Below are 18,137 nucleotides of genomic sequence, written 5' to 3'. Positions count from 1 at the left end.
AGGGACTGCTTTAGGACGTCCCACGGTCTGTGTCCCCCAATGAAGCGTAGGAGACATATGGATTTTTGTGTGTACTCACCGTAAAATCTTTTTCTCTGAGCCAATCGTTGGGGGACACAGCACCCACCCTGTTTTAGCCTATTGGCTCACTGTAGCATTCTTAGGTTTTGACATAGTTATTGTTACTGGTTTAATGCTCCTACTGCTTTTTCACCGAACTGGGGAAATCTCAGCCAGCGATAGGATGTATACTGCAGGGGAGGAGCTAACTTTTTTCTGTGTTCACTTAGTGTCCTCCTAGTGGCAAGCAGCATAACACCCACGGTCTTTGTCCCCCAATGATTGGCTCGGAGAAAAGGATTTTACGGTGAGTACACAAAAATCCCTATTTTTCCAGCCAATGACATATCCAGTGCAGATCACTGGCCAAAAAATCCCCACTGTGCTTGATAGGTATTTTGAATGATTACGAACATTTGTTGGCCGATCATCATTCGAAAAGAAAACTGCTTGTTTCACTGAAACTTTTTGTTTGAAATCGACCATTTCATTTGACCTTTGTCTCACGGGTGTGTGCACTGCAAAATAAAGAAAGGATCCAATAGAGATCCATGAGGCTGTCTATATTTTCTCCTTTTTAAAGGAAACCTGTCAGCAGGATTGTGCTGAGTAATCTACAGTGTCAGGTTTGCGCCGTTATACTTATTGTATTAAAATTATGCCTTGGTTGATATCTGTCTTATGGTTGTTTAATCTGTATCTTCAGTATTCTGTTAATTATATGCTCGTGCTATTCATGTGCATGGCTTCTGACAGGTCACTGATCCCTCAATGACCTGCCCCCTATTTTACATAATTAATAATCTGTATATTGAAAGGAAGAAAAAAACTTTCAGCAGACGGCGGCGCCTTCGCTACAGCATGATCGCATGTAAAATGTGCATATAATTAAGTTCATTGGTGCTATAAATACATTTTTTGCAAAGGGAAAAAAAACCTCAAAGATGGCGCCGCTTGCGCAGAAGCAGCTATCGGTGATCGCCATCTTGCTAAATTAAAAAAAAGTCTCCTATGATGGAGCTGGCTGCGCATGCTCAGTGGCATGTATCGGCGATTGGATAGATATTACTGCACAGGTGCCATCTTTGAGGGGGCAATTTTTTTCACCGATGGCTTCTACTGCACGGGCGGTGCCATCTTGAAGGAGGGTTTTTTTGTTTTGTTTTTTGTTTAAATTTATTGCACTACTTAACTAAGAAATATATGCACACTTTACATGTGATCATGCTGTAGGCGTGCCTGCTGGGGGTGTTTTGTTTTGTTTTTTCTCAATATATAGAATGTTATGTAAAATAGAGAGCAAATCCCTGAGGGAACTGTGACCTGTCAGAAGCCATACAGATGAATAGCTAAGCAGAGCACCACAAAGCCCCACCCCACGGAGCACGAGCATATAATTGAAAACTGAAAATAAAGATTAAATGACCACAAGATGGATTTCATCAACCGAGGTTTCATTTTTATAATACAATAAGTATAACGGTGCCAACCTGACAGTGTCTGTAGGATAATCTGCACAATCCTGCTGACAGGTTCCCTTTAAACCGACTCCTCATAGAGAGTGACTAAGACTTAACTACTATTAAAAATTGGACTTTTTTTGTTCTGTTGATTAGGTAAGCAAGTTGAAAAGACACATTCGCTCTCATACCGGGGAGCGTCCTTTTCAGTGCAGTTTGTGCAGTTACGCCAGCAGAGACACCTACAAACTGAAGCGGCACATGAGAACTCATTCAGGTAAGTTCACCCACCACCGCCTCAATACTTTCATAGCGCACACATTACAGCAGCTGTATGTATATGGCAAACAATAGACTAAGAATATTGTTTGGCTTTTAAAGGGTTTTCCCAAAATAGTAAGCAATCCTCTCTCAATGGAATAAGGGATAGATTTCTGGTGGTCTGAATAATTGGATTCGCCCAGCTATACAGAGAACGTGGCTCTCCAAAGACGCATGTTGAATAAAGTGGAGGAATGCTGGAAAAATCACAGTACAGCGCTCTGCAATTTCCAGCAGTCTCGTGCACCTCTACTTTTTTCCACCATGGTGTTCTCCAGAGCCAAGGTTTCTGGATTGCTGGGTGGGTATCCCAGTGGTCAGACTCACAGCAATTGGCAAGCTATGCCCTATAAAATTGTTTAGGGTAATTTGATATTTGCAAATAACCCCTTTTAATAGCATTTTCTAGACATGGTCTGTGTCCTGTACAGTAATTATTGCAAAAAAAAGGGGGAGACAAAAAAGCGCAATAGGGTCTTATCCACGTTACAAGAGACAGTATATCATGAAATATGCTCACCTGGTTAGGATGAGATAAGAGCGTGTAGGTAGCGGCTGCTGCAGATCCACAGGTCTTCAGCGACCAAAGAAATCATGAATCCAAACGGAGTTTGTAGCTATATTCCGCGCTGCCGCTTTAGACAAATTCCAGGAGAGTGCTGTATGATTGCAGTGGTTTTATTCTACGCGTTTCAGGGGTCTCATGCCCCCTTCATCAGGAAATACCACAGGTGGTATTTCCTGATGAAGGGGGCATGAGACCCCTGAAACGCGTAGAATAAAACCACTGCAATCATACAGCACTCTCCTGGAATTTGACTAAAGCGGCAGCGCGGAATATAGCTACAAACTCCCTTTGGATTCCTGTACAGTAATGGAAGAGACCTGTTACTGTTGTCTCCGGGTGTCAGTGGGTTTCAGGTGTTTGTGCTTCATTATATTATTACTAACGATGTGCGGACACCTGGATGTTGGGGTTCGGGCGGACAGTTATAAAAAGTTTGGGTACCAGAACAGTACATGGAGCACATTCTCTTGAATGGGGGCCCGAAAATCCGGTGTTTGCCACGCTGTCACGTGCATGACAGCACGGCAAACGCCACTTCTGATCGGCAGTGAAATCGTCCCCGCTGGTCAGACAGGCACGGTTCCCACGCTGTCAAAAGACACTGTAAGCGCTCAGCTGTGATCGAAGGTATAAAGTTTACCACCCGTCACTGGTGACAGCTGATGGGACTACTCATCCCCATCATCCGACAAGTGCTGCTGATTACAGTGAGAGCAGGAGCGGCGGATGGGAGTGTACATCAGCTGCTCCTGCGCTGTAAATAAAAAAAAAAATAAAAAAAAATAAAAACCGCGTGGGTTCCCCTGTATTTTTGCAAACCAGCCAGGCAAAACTCACAGCTGGGGGCTGCATCCCTCAGCTGTCAGCTTAAGCAAGGCTAGTTATCAAGAATAGAGGGGTCCCCATGCTGATTTTTTAGTTATTTAAATAAATTTAAAAAAAGCGTGGGGTCCCCCCTTATTTTTGACAACCAACCTTGCTAAAGCAGACAGGTGGGGGCTGGTATTCTCAGGCTGGTCAGGGACCATGGATATTGCCCCCCCAGCCTAAAAATAGCAGCCCGCAACTGCACAGTGAAGGTACATCTATTAGATGCACCAATTCTGGCACTTTACCCGGCTCTTCGCCCTGTAGCGGTGGCAAGTGGTGGGGGTGATAGGTGGGGGGAGTTGATGTCACCTTTGTATTGTTAGGTGAAATCAAGCCCCGAGGTTAGTAATGGAGAGGCGTCAATAAGACACTCCCCATTACTAACCCCATAGTCACATTGTAAGAAAACAGACACCCAGAAGAAAGTCCTTTAATTGAAAGAATGACACTCATTTAATAATCTTAATTAAACCATACTTACGACCTCGCCTAATTCCACCGAAGCCCTCAATCTCCTGTAATAAAATTAAAATAATAAAACCACAATATACCATACCTGTCCATCATTCTGTCAGACGCCGTAATCCATGTCTGGGGAGAAATAGTTTTCAACCTGGATGGTGCCAAGACACGACCATCCAGGCTGAGAACAACTGAATGAGCGGTTACGTCACAGGCTGCGTTCCCAGCTGGGCTGAACTGCGATGACCTCGGTGAGATTCCCACTAGCACTGTGAGGAAAAACTCTCACGGTGCTAGCAGGGATGTTACCGAGGTCACTGCAATTCAGCCAGCCTGGGAACGGAGCCTCAGTGACCAGACATAACCTCGATGACGTCATCACCGGTCACTGAGGCCGCACTTGCAGCCGCTCAGTTAACAGTGTGGTTCTCAGCCTCGACGGTCGCGTCTTGGCACCGACCAGGATGAAAACTGTTTTATCCCCCAGACATGGATTACGGCGTGGGACAGAACAACAGACAGGTATGGTATATTGTTGTTTTTATTTTAGTTTTATTACTGGAGATCGAGGACTTCGGTGGAATTAGGCGAGGTGTTGTAAGTATGGTTTAATTAAGGTTATTAAAGGAGTATGTGTCATTATTTCAATTAAAGGACTTTTTTCTGGGTGTCTGTGTTTTCTTACAATGTGACTATGGGGTTAGTAATGGAGAGGTGTCTTATTGACTCCTCTCCATTACTAACCTTTGGACTTGATGTCACCTGACAATGCAAAGGTGACATCAACATCCCCCCAACTATCACCCCACTTGCCACTGCTACAGGGCCTTTTCTGGGCAGCTGCAGGCTGCTAGATTTAGGCTGGGGGTGCCAATATCCATGGCCCCATACCAACCCCTAGCTGTCTGCTTTAGAATGGCTGGTTGTCAAAAATGGGGGGGACCCCAGGCCTTTTTTTTTTTTTTTTTTTTATTAAAAACCCAGCGTGGGGACCCCTCTATTCTTGATAACTAGCCTTGCTGACAGCTGAGGGTTGCAGCCTCCAGCTGTGAGTTTTTATTTATTTACAGTGCAAGAGTGGCGGATTAATATTCCCATCCGCTGCTCCTGCTTTCACTGTTATTAGCGACTGTAGGTGTCGGATGATGGAAGCAGTAGTCCCATCAGCTGACACCAGTGACCGGTGGTAAACTTTATACCTCCTATCACAGCTGAGCGCTCACGATGTGTTTTGACAGTGTGGGAATCGCAGCGCTCTGACCAGTGGGAAGGATTTCACCGCCGATCAGAAGCGGTGTTTGCCGTGCTGTCATTCACATGACAGCGTGACAAACACCCGGTGTTCAGGCACCCGAACAGTAACACTAACTTCCTGGTGAAGTCCGTGTTTGGTGTCTGTGCCCTAAACAGTAGGTGTTTGGTACGGACGCCGAACTTAGCTGTTCGGGTTCAACTATCTCTAATTACTACCTGTTAAAACATTTTTTTTTTTTCTATTTTTCTCCTCAAAATTTGGGGTGCGTCTTAAATTCGGAGCGTCTTATAATCCGAAATGAGGGATTTTTGGTACTTGCCGTAAAATCTTTCTTGGAGCCTTCATTGGGGGACACAGGTAACCATGGGTGTATGCTGCTGTCACTAGGAGGCTGACACTATGCAAAAAAAAAAGAAAACTAGCTCCTCCTCAGCAGTATACACCGACCGACCGGCACAAAGCAACTCCGTTAAAGCTTAGTGTCTGTAGGAGGCAGACCTGGATCTGTTCCAAGATCCAGTTTTTTTCTCTTACAGTTACCCTGTTTGTATTTTTATTAATCCTTTCCCTTTGTTTTTCAGGTTCATCGTCTAGGGTAACAGGGTTTAATGTCTCACCCTGGTTTCCCACATGTCCTCGACCGAGAGAGCAGTGTGGTGTTACCCACAATGCCCACACTCTGACCCGCAGGCAGGACTTTATCCCCTGTCGCCCTTTGGGGTGCTTCTGGGCGATTACCGGTGGCATGTCCTTGCCTTTTCCCCTCCTCACCCCTCTCCTTGGAGAGGGCTGAGAGGAAGATGGTGGTCACCAGCGGTGGCCTTCCCCCTTCTTGTAAGGGGTTGAGACCGTCTTCTGCATCGTCTAGAGATGGTGTGGAAAGGAGGATCTCCGATTCCAGTGACCCTCTCCCACCCGAGGGCTCCTGACATGATCCTCTGCTGTGAAGAGGTTTCATGGACTCACCTGCAGGTAGGTATGTTACCTTCCCCACAGGCAGGATCAGTCCTCATTTCGGTCCTTATTAAGGATACCACGTTGACCCTCTTAGTGTTTTCCTCCTGCGGTTGGGTGCCCTTTCCAGCAGCTACCCCGTGCCTCTCCTTTCTGGGAGAGCACACTGCAGAGCTCCTTTATTTTGGTCCCTCCATAGGAACCGACCTGCTTCTTCACAGATGCAGCATTTTTACAGGCCGACAGCGCCTCCTACATCAGGGTGCACTCCCAGCCAAGTGCTTGTTTTAGCGCTCTTTTTGGTTCCCCTCCCCTTCTGCGTGCATCCCTTGGTGCCTATTTTCTATTATCCCCCCAGCGTCAGGGGGAGAAGAGCTCCATCTTCCCCTGTGTCTCTCGGTCTGTCCACGCCCCCTTTCTCCAATGGCGAGGGCGCTTTCACTTTTGTCAGCAGACCTTCAGAGCAGGCCACGCCCCCGTCACACCAGCCTATCAGATCCCTTCTTTGACTTTCTCAGGCCGAAAATGAGCCACACTCTGCAGAGTGCAGCTGCATCTGCGTCCCTGGGGCCATTTTACATCCTCTGCTCTGTCAGTTTGCGCCGTCTGCTGCAAACGCCGCCTTTCCTGCCTCATCCTGCACCCTCTTGCTGGGGAAGATTCATCATTCCAGGGGGGACACAGCTTTCCATTGTTCTGCTGATCGCTGCCATCTGGTAGGCTCTGCTCCTTCCCTTCCCTCGCCTTTGCCTCTATACTCCTCTTCAGCAGTATCCTAGGCTCAACCTATGCCCAACCCTGCAGGGGCTCCTCGCTTCCCCTATAAACCCCCGGTAATTCATTACACCTGCAACCACTGTCAATCAAAGTGGCCTTCAGGTCAGCCGTCCCCTTTCTGCCAGACCTGCCGTCCTTCCAATATGTCTGCACCACAGGAGCACCCTATCACCCGGGATGAGAGCACTCATCCCCCCACCCCCTGAGTGGGCTGTTGCCATGTCTGTCGGTCTTGGACCTGACTAAAATATCGCAGGCCCTGGAACGTCTTCCAAATCTATCTGCTGCCACCAGTGCTCCGAACGCCTCCCAGTGTGGTTTGCACACACCTGACCGCGGCCTTCACAGGGACAAATCGGGAAGTGTCTAAAAAGAGGGCTCTCTAGGTACTCATCGTGCTCCCCGGGCTCCTCTGCATCTTCCAGTATTCCCCGCTCTCCCAATACCACCTCGGAGGAGGCGGCGGGGTCGGACATGGATTTCCAGTCCATATCGGAGTCTGATTCGGACCAGACTCCAAGATTGCAGGACATGGTTGATAGCCTTATTTTGGCAATTACGCAGACCCTTAAAGTAAAAGAGGATGAGGCTCCCGCTCAGGAACACTCCGTTTGATTATAACGGGTAAAACGTCCTCCTCGGACCTTTCCCATTCATATAGAGTTTGAAGCGACTATGGCCAAACACTGGGAGCATCCTGAAAAACGGTTCCCCGGAATTAAACAGCTAGACATTCTGTATCCCGTTAGTACAGACCTTGTCAGTAAATGGGCTGAGTCCCCTAAGGTGGACCCGCTGGTATCGTGCCTGCCCTCAAACACAGTTCTGTCTCTGCCATACGGTGCGTCCTCTTAAGGATGCCACGGACAGGCATATTGAGTCGTTGGCCAAATCGGAGTTCTAATTGACTGGTGCCTCCCTCTGCCCCAGTTTCGCGTCCACTTGGGTGGCGAAGTCTGTCTCTTCCTGGGCCAAAATACTTTGCCAGGGCATCATTATTATTATTATTATTATTATTATTATTATTTATTGTTATAGCGCCATTTATTCCATGGCGCTTTACATGTGAGGGGGGTATACATAAAAACAAGTACAATAATCTTAAACAATACAAGTCATAACTGGTACAGGAGGAGAGAGGACCCTGCCCGCGAGGGCTCACAATCTTCAAGGGATGGGTGATAATACAGTAGGCGAGGGTAGAGCTGGTCGTGCAGCGGTTTGGTCGATCGGTGGTTACTGCAGGTTGTAGGCTTGTCGGAAGAGGTGGGTCTTCAGGCTCTTTTTGAAGGTTTCGATGGTAGGTGAGAGTCTGATATGTTGTGGTAGAGAGTTCCAGAGTAGGGGTGATGCGCGAGAGAAATCTTGTATGCGATTGTGGGAAGAGGAGATAAGAGGGGAGTAGAGAAGGAGATCTTGTGAGGATCGGAGGTTGCGTGCAGGAAAGTACCGGGAGACGAGGTCACAGATGTATGGAGGAGACAAGTTGTGGATGGCTTTGTATGTCATGGTTAGGGTTTTGTAATGGAGTCTCTGGGCAATTGGGAGCCAGTGAAGGGATTGACAGAGGGGAGAAGCTGGGGAATAGCGGGGGGACAGGTGGATTAGTCGGGCAGCAGAGTTTAGAATAGATTGGAGGGGTGCGAGAGTGTTTGAGGGGAGGCCGCAGAGCATGAGGTTGCAGTAGTCAAGGCGAGAGATGATGAGGGCATGGACTAGGGTTTTTGCAGATTCTTGGGTGAGGAATGAACGGATGCGTGAAATATTTTTGAGTTGAAGTCGGCAGGAAGTGGAAAGGGTTTGGATATGTGGTTTGAAGGAGAGATCAGCATCAAGGATTACTCCGAGGCAGCGAGCTTGTGGGACTGGGGAGAGTGGGCAGTCATTTACTGTAATTGATAGGTTCGTAGGGGGGGGTCACGTGAGATGGGGGAAAGATGATGAATTCTGTTTTGTCCATGTTGAGTTTCAGATATCTAGTGGAGAAGAAGGATGAAATAGTGGACAGACATTGAGGGATTCTGGTTAGTAGGGAGGTGATATCTGGTCCAGAGATGTAGATCTGTGTGTCATCAGCATAAAGATGATACTGAAAGCCATGAGATTCTATGAGCTGTCCCAGGCCAAAGGTGTAAATAGAGAACAGCAGGGGCCCTAGGACTGAACCTTGTGGGACTCCGACAGATAGGGGGCGAGGTGAGGAGGTGGTGTGTGAGTGGGAGACGCTGAATGTCCGGTCTGTTAGGTATGATGAGATCCAGGAGAGGGCCAAGTCTGTGATGCCGATGGATGAGAGGGTCTGTAATAATAGGGAATGGTCCACTGTGTCAAAGGCAGCCGACAGGTCCAGGAGGAGGAGGACAGAGTAGTGTCGCTTGCTCTTGGCAGTTAAGAGGTCATTGGTGACCTTAGTAAGGGCAGTTTCAGTGGAGTGGTGTGACCGGAAGCCAGATTGTAAGCGGTCGAAGAGGGAGCAAGAAGAGAGATGGGAGGACAGTTCAAGGTAGACGTGTTGTTCCAGTAGCTTGGAGGCGTATGGGAGAAGTGATATAGGGCGATAGCTAGATACAGAGGATGGGTCAAGAGAGGGCTTTTTGAGGATAGGTGTGATGGAGGCATGTTTAAAGCTTGAGGGGAAAACACCAGTTGTTAGTGATAGGTTGAAGAGATGGGTTAGGGTTGGGATGAAGACTGTGGTGAGGTTTGGGATGAAGTGGGATGGGATCGGGTCGAGTGCACAGGTGGTGAGATGTGATCTTGAGAGTAGAGTGGAGAGTCGATCTTCTGTAATGGTGGAGAAGTTGGTTTTGAAGGTGGAGGGCTGGGAAGTCGGGAGGAAGGGCTCTGGGGGTTGTTGACCAAAACTGTCCCTGATGTTATCAATTTTCTGCTTGAAAAATGAGGCAAAGTCTTCAGCTGAGATGAGTGGGGAGGGAGGAGGTGCTGGGGGGCGGAGGAGAGAATTGAAGGTGTTGAATAACTGTTTAGGGTTGTGAGACAGGGAGGATATGAGAGATGAGAAGTAGGTTTGTTTAGCTGTGGCGAGTGTGGTCTTGAAAGTAGTGAGGGACTGTTTGAATGCGATGAAATGCTCGTTGGAGTGGGATCTTTTCCATCTGCGCTCAGCAGCCCTGGAAGCTCGCCTCAGCTCTTTGGTCAGGCTGGTGTGCCAGGGCTGTCTGTTGATTTTGCGAGTTTTGGTATGTGTAAGTGGGGCAGCGGATTCCAAAGCTACAGCTATTGTGGTGTTATATAGAGCGGCAGCGTCATCCGCATTGTGTAAGGAACTTATATCTGTAAGAGGGAGGAGGGATTCGGAGAATGAGTGTAGGTCAAGGTGTTTAAGATTCCTGCGAGGGTGTGAAAGTTTGTGGGGTGGGGATTGTAGACATGGAGTGAAGAGGGAAGAGAATGTGAGCAGGTTGTGGTCAGAGAGAGGAAGAGGTGAGTTAGAGAGGTTAGATAGGGAGCAGAGGCGGGTGAAGATGAGGTCCAGTGTGTGGCCATCTTTGTGGGTGGCTGTAGAAGACCATTGAGTGAGGCCGAAGGAGGAAGTGAGAGATAGAAGTTTAGTGGCAGCTGAGAGGGAAGTGTCAATGGGGATGTTGAAGTCGCCCATGATGATAGTAGGGATGTCCGCGGAAAGGAAATGAAGTAACCAGGTGGTGAAGTGGTCAAAGAAGGTGGTGGCTGGCCCTGGGGGGCGGTAGATGACAGCCAGTTGGAGGTTGGAGGGGGAGTAGATGCGCACAGAGTGCACCTCAAAGGAAGGGAGGGTAACAGAGGGTGGCAGTGGGATTGGGGTGAAGGAGCAGGTATCTGACAGGAGAAAACCAACTCCTCCACCATGTTTGCTGCTGGGGCGGGGGGTGTGAGAAAGGTGGAAGCCGCCATACGAAAGTGCAGCAGGAGAGGCTGTGTCAGAAGGGGTGAGCCAGGTTTCGGTGATGGCGAGGAAGGAGAGTTTGGTAGTAACAAAAAGATCATGGATGTAGGAAAGCTTGTTGCAGACAGAGCGAGCGTTCCACAGAGCTCCTGTTAGTGGGACTGGGGAAGCGGGGGCTGGGTGAATGGGTATAAGGTTGGAGAGGTTACGGAAGGTTGTGATAGAGCGTGGATGGGAGGTAGAAATGACTGTGGGAATGTGGTGAGGAGGACCAGGATTTGGAGAGATATCACCAGCAGTGAGAAGGAGCAGAGAAAGTGTTAGCAGGAGAGGGCATGAGGGGGCTGTCTGTGTTTGGAGACAGAGGATTGTATGTTAAGGAACAGTTTTGAGGCGGAGGTGAGGTGGATGGGGAGGATTGAAGAAGAGATGAACAGTTCCTTACTAGGAGTAGGGATTAGGGGAATTAGCAGAAAGTGAAGGATTATTGGGGTGAAAGTGAAAACAAACAGAAACATTGTTTACAGTGACTGTGTCCAGTTACCTTCAGTTCCCTTCTGGTTCAATTCTGGTTTTAATTCTTAAATTAATCTTCACACTTCTAGCACACACTTATAGCAATCACTATGCAGACTTGTACTCTGCAATATATGTACAACTAAGTGCAGTCAGGTGTGAAGCAGAGAGGAGTGGTCTCTGCTCATCTTGGCCAGACAATTAAGAGTGGACCAGATGTATATGATCAAGCCAGAGTAAACAAGGTCATAAATAACACTGGGGTAAGCTGGGGTTAGCTGAAAGGCATACCATGTGAATGCTAGGTGCAGAGGCAAGTCTATGTGCAAAGCTGGGTGACGCACTGTGTGTCCTTCATAGACAGAGAGCAGGAGAGCTGGGTGGATGGACATACCATGTGAATGCTAGGTGCAGAGGCAAGTCTATGTGCAAAGCTGGGTGACACACTGTGTGTCCTTCATAGACAGACAGCAGGAGAGCAGGAGAGCTGGGTGGATGGACATACCATGTGAATGCTAGGTGCAGAGGCAAGTCTATGTGCAAAGCTGGGTGACGCACTGTGTGTCCTTCATAGACAGACAGCAGGAGAGCAGGAGAGCTGGGTGGATGGACATACCATGTGAATGCTAGGTGCAGAGGCAAGTCTATGTGCAAAGCTGGGTGACGCACTGTGTGTCCTTCATAGACAGACAGCAGGAGAGCTGGGTGGATGGACATACCTGTCGGAAGAATAGAGATGCTTGTTAGAGTGCGATGGTGGCAGGTAGCAGGGCACAGTCTGTATACATCCTTCTGGTTTTAATTCTTAAATTAATCTTCACACTTCTAGCACACACTTATAGCAATCACAATGCAGACTGAAGTCTATGCAGACTTGTACTCTGCAATATATGTACAACTAAGTGCAGTCAGGTGTGAAGCAGAGAGGAGTGGTCTCTGCTCATCTTGGCCAGACAATTAAGAGTGGACCAGATGTATATGATCAAGCCAGAGTAAACAAGGTCATAAATAACACTGGGGTAAGCTGGGGTTAGCTGAAAGGCATACCATGTGAATGCTAGGTGCAGAGGCAAGTCTATGTGCAAAGCTGGGTGACGCACTGTGTGTCCTTCATAGACAGACAGCAGGAGAGCTGGGTGGATGGACATACCATGTGAATGCTAGGTGCAGAGGCAAGTCTATGTGCAAAGCTGGGTGACGCACTGTGTGTCCTTCATAGACAGACAGCAGGAGAGCTGGGTGGATGGACATACCATGTGAATGCTAGGTGCAGAGGCAAGTCTATGTGCAAAGCTGGGTGACGCACTGTGTGTCCTTCATAGACAGACAGCAGGAGAGCTGGGTGGATGGACATACCATGTGAATGCTAGGTGCAGAGGCAAGTCTATGTGCAAAGCTGGGTGACGCACTGTGTGTCCTTCATAGACAGACAGCAGGAGAGCTGGGTGGATGGACATACCATGTGAATGCTAGGTGCAGAGGCAAGTCTATGTGCAAAGCTGGGTGACGCACTGTGTGTCCTTCATAGACAGACAGCAGGAGAGCTGGGTGGATGGACATACCATGTGAATGCTAGGTGCAGAGGCAAGTCTATGTGCAAAGCTGGGTGACGCACTGTGTGTCCTTCATAGACAGACAGCAGGAGAGCTGGGTGGATGGACATACCTGTCGGAAGAATAGAGATGCTTGTTAGAGTGCGATGGTGGCAGGTAGCAGGGCACAGTCTGTATACATCCTTCTGGTTTTAATTCTTAAATTAATCTTCACACTTCTAGCACACACTTATAGCAATCACAATGCAGACTGAAGTCTATGCAGACTTGTACTCTGCAATATATGTACAACTAAGTGCAGTCAGGTGTGAAGCAGAGAGGAGTGGTCTCTGCTCATCTTGGCCAGACAATTAAGAGTGGACCAGATGTATATGATCAAGCCAGAGTAAACAAGGTCATAAATAACACTGGGGTAAGCTGGGGTTAGCTGAAAGGCATACCATGTGAATGCTAGGTGCAGAGGCAAGTCTATGTGCAAAGCTGGGTGACGCACTGTGTGTCCTTCATAGACAGACAGCAGGAGAGCTGGGTGGATGGACATACCATGTGAATGCTAGGTGCAGAGGCAAGTCTATGTGCAAAGCTGGGTGACACACTGTGTGTCCTTCATAGACAGACAGCAGGAGAGCAGGAGAGCTGGGTGGATGGACATACCATGTGAATGCTAGGTGCAGAGGCAAGTCTATGTGCAAAGCTGGGTGACGCACTGTGTGTCCTTCATAGACAGACAGCAGGAGAGCTGGGTGGATGGACATACCATGTGAATGCTAGGTGCAGAGGCAAGTCTATGTGCAAAGCTGGGTGACGCACTGTGTGTCCTTCATAGACAGACAGCAGGAGAGCTGGGTGGATGGACATACCTATAGTATAGCATCATAGTATCGGCTCCTCCGGAGGAGCTGGCGGATTTGGCAGACCAGATTGCTCACGCCGGCAAGTATCTTCTGGCCGCCTCTTTGGATGCGGGTGGTTGTTCCGCCAGAGCGAGCAGTGACATCATTGCTATACGCCGCATCCTTTGGTTGAAGGCGAGGAATGCAGATCCAACGTCTAAGTCACTCACCAATCTGGCCTTTCAGGGTCACAGACTTTTTGGGTCAAAGCTAGAACAAATAATTTCAGATGCTACCAGGGGGAAGAGTACCTCTCTTCCCCAGTCAAAGCCCAAACGTCCCTTCAATAGGAAAGGGCCCCTGCCTTTTCGTACCTTTCAATCCTTCTCGTCCAGGAATTCCTCCCAGCAGGATCGCTCGTCAGCCCCTGGGGAGAGAAGGAAACCATCCTTCAAACCTGCACCTCACTGGAAGCCCAAAGGCCGCTCCTCCAAGACCTCAGGGTCCCGCTCTCACAGGTTCTCCAAATGATGGGTCATCCCCACCTGGAAATTTTTCCAGGGTGGGAGGCTGGCTTCTTCGCTTCAGGAACGCATGGTTTTCTGTGGTTAACGACGCCTGGGTGAGAGAGAGTTGCGTCGGGGGACAAAATCAAATTTTCTTCCCTCCCCAGGCAGACGCTTCTTTCTGTCTCTCCCGCCAAAACTCCCGTCTCAAGTCCTAGGGATTATTTAGGCCGTGTCTTCCCTTCTCTCAGGGGTAGTAATTGTTCTCGTTCCTTGGAACAAATGGTTTTCAGGGTTCTACTCCAACATGTTTGTAGTCCCGAAAAAAGACGTATCGCTCCGTCCAATATTGGATCTCAAACGGTTGAAGCCAAGTTCGGATCCGCCACTTCAGGATGGAGTCCTTATGCTCGGTGATCGCCTCCATGGAACCAGAAGAATTTTTGTTCTGTAGTCATCCAGGATGCTTATCTCCACATTGCTGTTTGTGTGCAGCATCAGAGATTCCTTTGGTTTGCAATCCAGGAGGATCATTATCATTTCACGGCCCTTGCTTTCGGTCTGGCGTTTGCCCCCAGAGTTTTCACGAAGGTCATGGCTTCGGTCATGACCATTCTTCGCTCCAAGGGGATTCTCATAATCCCTTACCAGGGCGATCTCGCGATCAAGGGGCCGTCCCGCTGAGACTGCAAGCCTGCAGGACACTCTGGCCTGTCTCGGCTGGATAGTCAACAAAGAAAAATCCTCCCTGACCCCAGTTCAGCGCTTGGTGTTCCTGGGTATGGAGTTCGACATGTTCCAGGCCTGGATCTTCCTTCCGAAGGGGAAGTTTTTGTCTCTCCGCCAAGGAATCTGCTCTCTACAGCGACCAGTCCCTCTGCCCTTACGGTCCTGCATGAGGGTTCTAGGGAAGATGGTTGCCTCCATGGAAGCCGTGCGCCCAGTTCCTCTCCCATCCCCTTCAGTTGGCCCTCTTGTCCGCCTGGTACAAGAAGACAGCCGCCCTGGATCGTCCAGTGCGTCTGCCCTTCAAAGTGAGGCAATCTCTGACTTGGTGGACGTTATCCGCCTCAGTCCTGCGCGGGAGGTCATTTCTCCCGCTCCGGTGGCAGGTTATCACCACCGACGCCAGTCGCTTGGGTTGGGGAGTGGTCTTCCTTCATCACACCGTGCAGGGTCGCTGGAACGCTCAGGAAGCCCTTCTCCCCATCAATCTCTTGGAAATCAGGGCATTCTTTCTTGCCCTTCTCTGCTGACAGTCCCTCCTCGCCGGCAAGCCAGTACGCATTGAGTCAGACAACGCTACTGCCGTGGTTTGCATAAATCAGGGAGGGACTCGCAGCAAACAGGTCATGGCGGAGGTGACCAAAATTCTACGATGGGCGGAACGTCAAGTCCCTACCATTTCAGCCGTTCGCATTCCAGGGGTGGAAAATTGGGCAGCCCATATTGAGTCGTCAAGGTCTTGCATCAGGAGAGTGGTCTCTCAATCTCGCCATCTTCCATCAAATATGCAGGAGATGGGGCACTCCGGACGTCGACCTAGTGGCATCTCGGATGAACCACAAGGTTCCTCAGTTCGTAGCCAGGTCCCGAGATCCCATGGCCATCAGTTACGATGCCCTAGTGATCCCATGGTCCCAGTTTCAGCTACCTTATCTTTTCCCGCCTCTCCCTTGATTCCGAGAGTTGTGAAAAAGATAAAGGAAGAAGGAATTCCCGTTCTCTTGATCGCTGTAGACTGGCCAAGACAGGCCTGGTAAGCGGAGCTCGTGAACATGCTCACGGACGTCCCCTGGATGCTTCCAGACTGTACGAATCTTCTCTCACAAGGCCCCCTCTTCCACCCGAGTTCTCAGTCTCTGAGTTTAACTGCATGGCCGTTGAAGCCGCGTTCCTGGATGAAGCTGGGTTCTCTCACAAAGTTATCCAGACTACGATTAAGGCGAGAAAACCGGCATCTACCACAGATGTTGGAAGGCCTTCATTCGGTGGTGTGAGAAACACAATTTGTTTCCAATGTCCTTCTCTCTTCCTTTCGTCCTCCGCTTTCTTCAAGCGGGTCTTGACTCCGGGCCTCTTGCTCAGTACTCTTAAAGGACAGGTGTCAGCCCTGTCAATTCTCTTCCACAGAGATCTGGCTTCACGCTCCCAGGTGAAGACCTTTCTACAGGGTGTCGCCCACCTGGCGCCACCTTTCCATCCTCCGATAGATCCATGGGATCTCAATCTTGTTCTCGGTGCTCTTCAGCATGTGCCCTTTTGAACCCATCCAGGATATCTTGTTCTCTCTCCTGTCATGGAAGGTGGACTTCCTAATTGCCATTACGTCTATCAGGAGGGTTTCAGAACTAGCAGCATTGTCTTGCCAGTTATCGTTTCCTGATCCTGCACCAGGACAAAGTAGTCCTCCAGCCCATTCCTTCCTTTTTGCCCAAGGTAGTTTCTGCCTTCCACATCAATGAAGACATAGTCCTTCCTTCTCAATGTCCTCCAGCTCATCCACTGGAAAAGTCCTTCCACAAGCTGAATTTGGTCAGAGCTATTCGAGTTTACCTCTCTAGGACTGTTTCCTTTCGTCAGTCCGATTCCCTGTTTGTCATTCCTGAGGGTTGTCGTAAAGGGCTCCCAGCTTCTAAGTCCACCATCGCTCATTGGATTCGCTCGGCGATACTGGAGGCATACCATGTTCAGGACAAACAGCCTCCTCCAGGAGTGAGGGCTCACTCCACCCGGGCTGTGGGAGCTTCCTGGGCTGTTCGTCACCAGTCTTCGGCTTTGCAGATCTGCAAGGCTGCTACCTGGTCGTCTTTACACACCTTTGTAAGGTTTTACAAGGTTAATACCCACGCCTCTGCTGATGCATGCCTGGGCAGGAAGATACTGCAGGCAGCGGTTTCCCACCGGCCGACCTAAGTTCTCTTTTCTCTACATATCTTTACCACCCTTGGGACAGCTTTTGGACGTCCCATGGCTACCTGTGTCCCCCAATGAAGCGATAAAGAAAGAGGGTTTTTTGGTACTTACCATAAAATCTTTCTTGGACCCTTCATTGGGGGACACGGCACCCTCCCTTATTGTTGTACCGCGTTGGCCGACATGCCGTTATTTTGGGTTGGTACATACAGTAACATAGTTATTAAGGTTGAAGGAAGACTTTATTTAAGTCCATCTAGTTCAACCCATATCCTATCCTAAATTGTGCTAACATGTTGATCCAGAGGAAGGCAAAAAAAAAAAAACCCATGTATTGAGCTTTTTACTGCTTCTCCTACTGCTTTAACACCATCTGAGTTGCTTTGTGCCTGTCGGAGGGTGTATACTGCTGAGGATATTTTTCCTTTTTTTGCATAGTGTTAGCCTCCTAGCGATAGCAGCATACACCCATGGTTACCTGTGTCCCCCAATGAAGGCTCCAAGAAAGAGATTTTACGATAAGTACCAAAAATCCCTTTTTTCGGATTATAAGACGCTCCGAATTTTAAGACTCACCCCAAATTTTGAGGAGGAAAAATAGAAAAAAATGTTTTTAATAAAATGGTGGTGCTTATAATCCATGCGTCTTATTGCTTACCGGGGGGTTGGTGGCTATGGTGAAGCGGGGTCGCTGCTGGAGGAGGCAGGAGTGGGGTGAAGCCGCAGGCTGGGATGAGGGGGTGTCACAAAAAAAAGTGCAACTTATAATCCGGTATTAAATACGGTACAATTAATATACGGTCAAAAAAGACTAGAGATGATCAGTATCTGCTTTCTCTCTTCTCTGATGTTTTCTGCTTGTAATCTGCAAATTCTTCAATTTCTTCTAGGTGAAAAGCCATATGAATGCTATATTTGCCACGCACGTTTTACCCAAAGTGGCACTATGAAAATGCACATATTACAGAAGCATACGGAGAATGTTGCTAAGTTCCACTGTCCGCACTGTGATACAGTTATTGCAAGGAAAAGTGATTTGGGTAAGTTACACACTGGGTACCAAGCCCTAGAGAAGTAAAGAACGTGTCAGCAAACCCTGTTATAGGCTTATTATGCAATGATCTTTAGATAAAAAACAGGAAAGAGACTGACAAATGGAGTTATAGGCAAGCCAGTGACACTTTAGTTTATTTATTTTTT

The 18,137-nt window shown here is 48.7% G+C and overlaps 1 protein-coding gene across 1 annotated transcript in view; it reads left to right on the top strand.

The window, feature by feature from the left end:
- Positions 1 to 18,137, top strand: part of CTCF (CCCTC-binding factor) — a 63,192-nt gene that overhangs the window by 21,829 nt on the left and 23,226 nt on the right. Inside the window, exons 5-6 of the mRNA XM_073578412.1 lie at positions 1,677 to 1,797; positions 17,828 to 17,977. Of these exons, the coding sequence (XP_073434513.1) occupies positions 1,677 to 1,797; positions 17,828 to 17,977 (271 nt within the window). The remainder of the gene's footprint in view (positions 1 to 1,676; positions 1,798 to 17,827; positions 17,978 to 18,137) is intronic.

This window comes from Dendrobates tinctorius, unplaced genomic scaffold (genome assembly GCF_039654945.1).
Source record: "Dendrobates tinctorius isolate UK_male_01 unplaced genomic scaffold, ASM3965494v1 ptg000059l, whole genome shotgun sequence".
NCBI classification, from domain to species: domain Eukaryota; kingdom Metazoa; phylum Chordata; class Amphibia; order Anura; family Dendrobatidae; genus Dendrobates; species Dendrobates tinctorius.
Note: the sequence above shows the minus strand (reverse complement) of the source record. Positions and strands in the feature narration are given on the sequence as shown.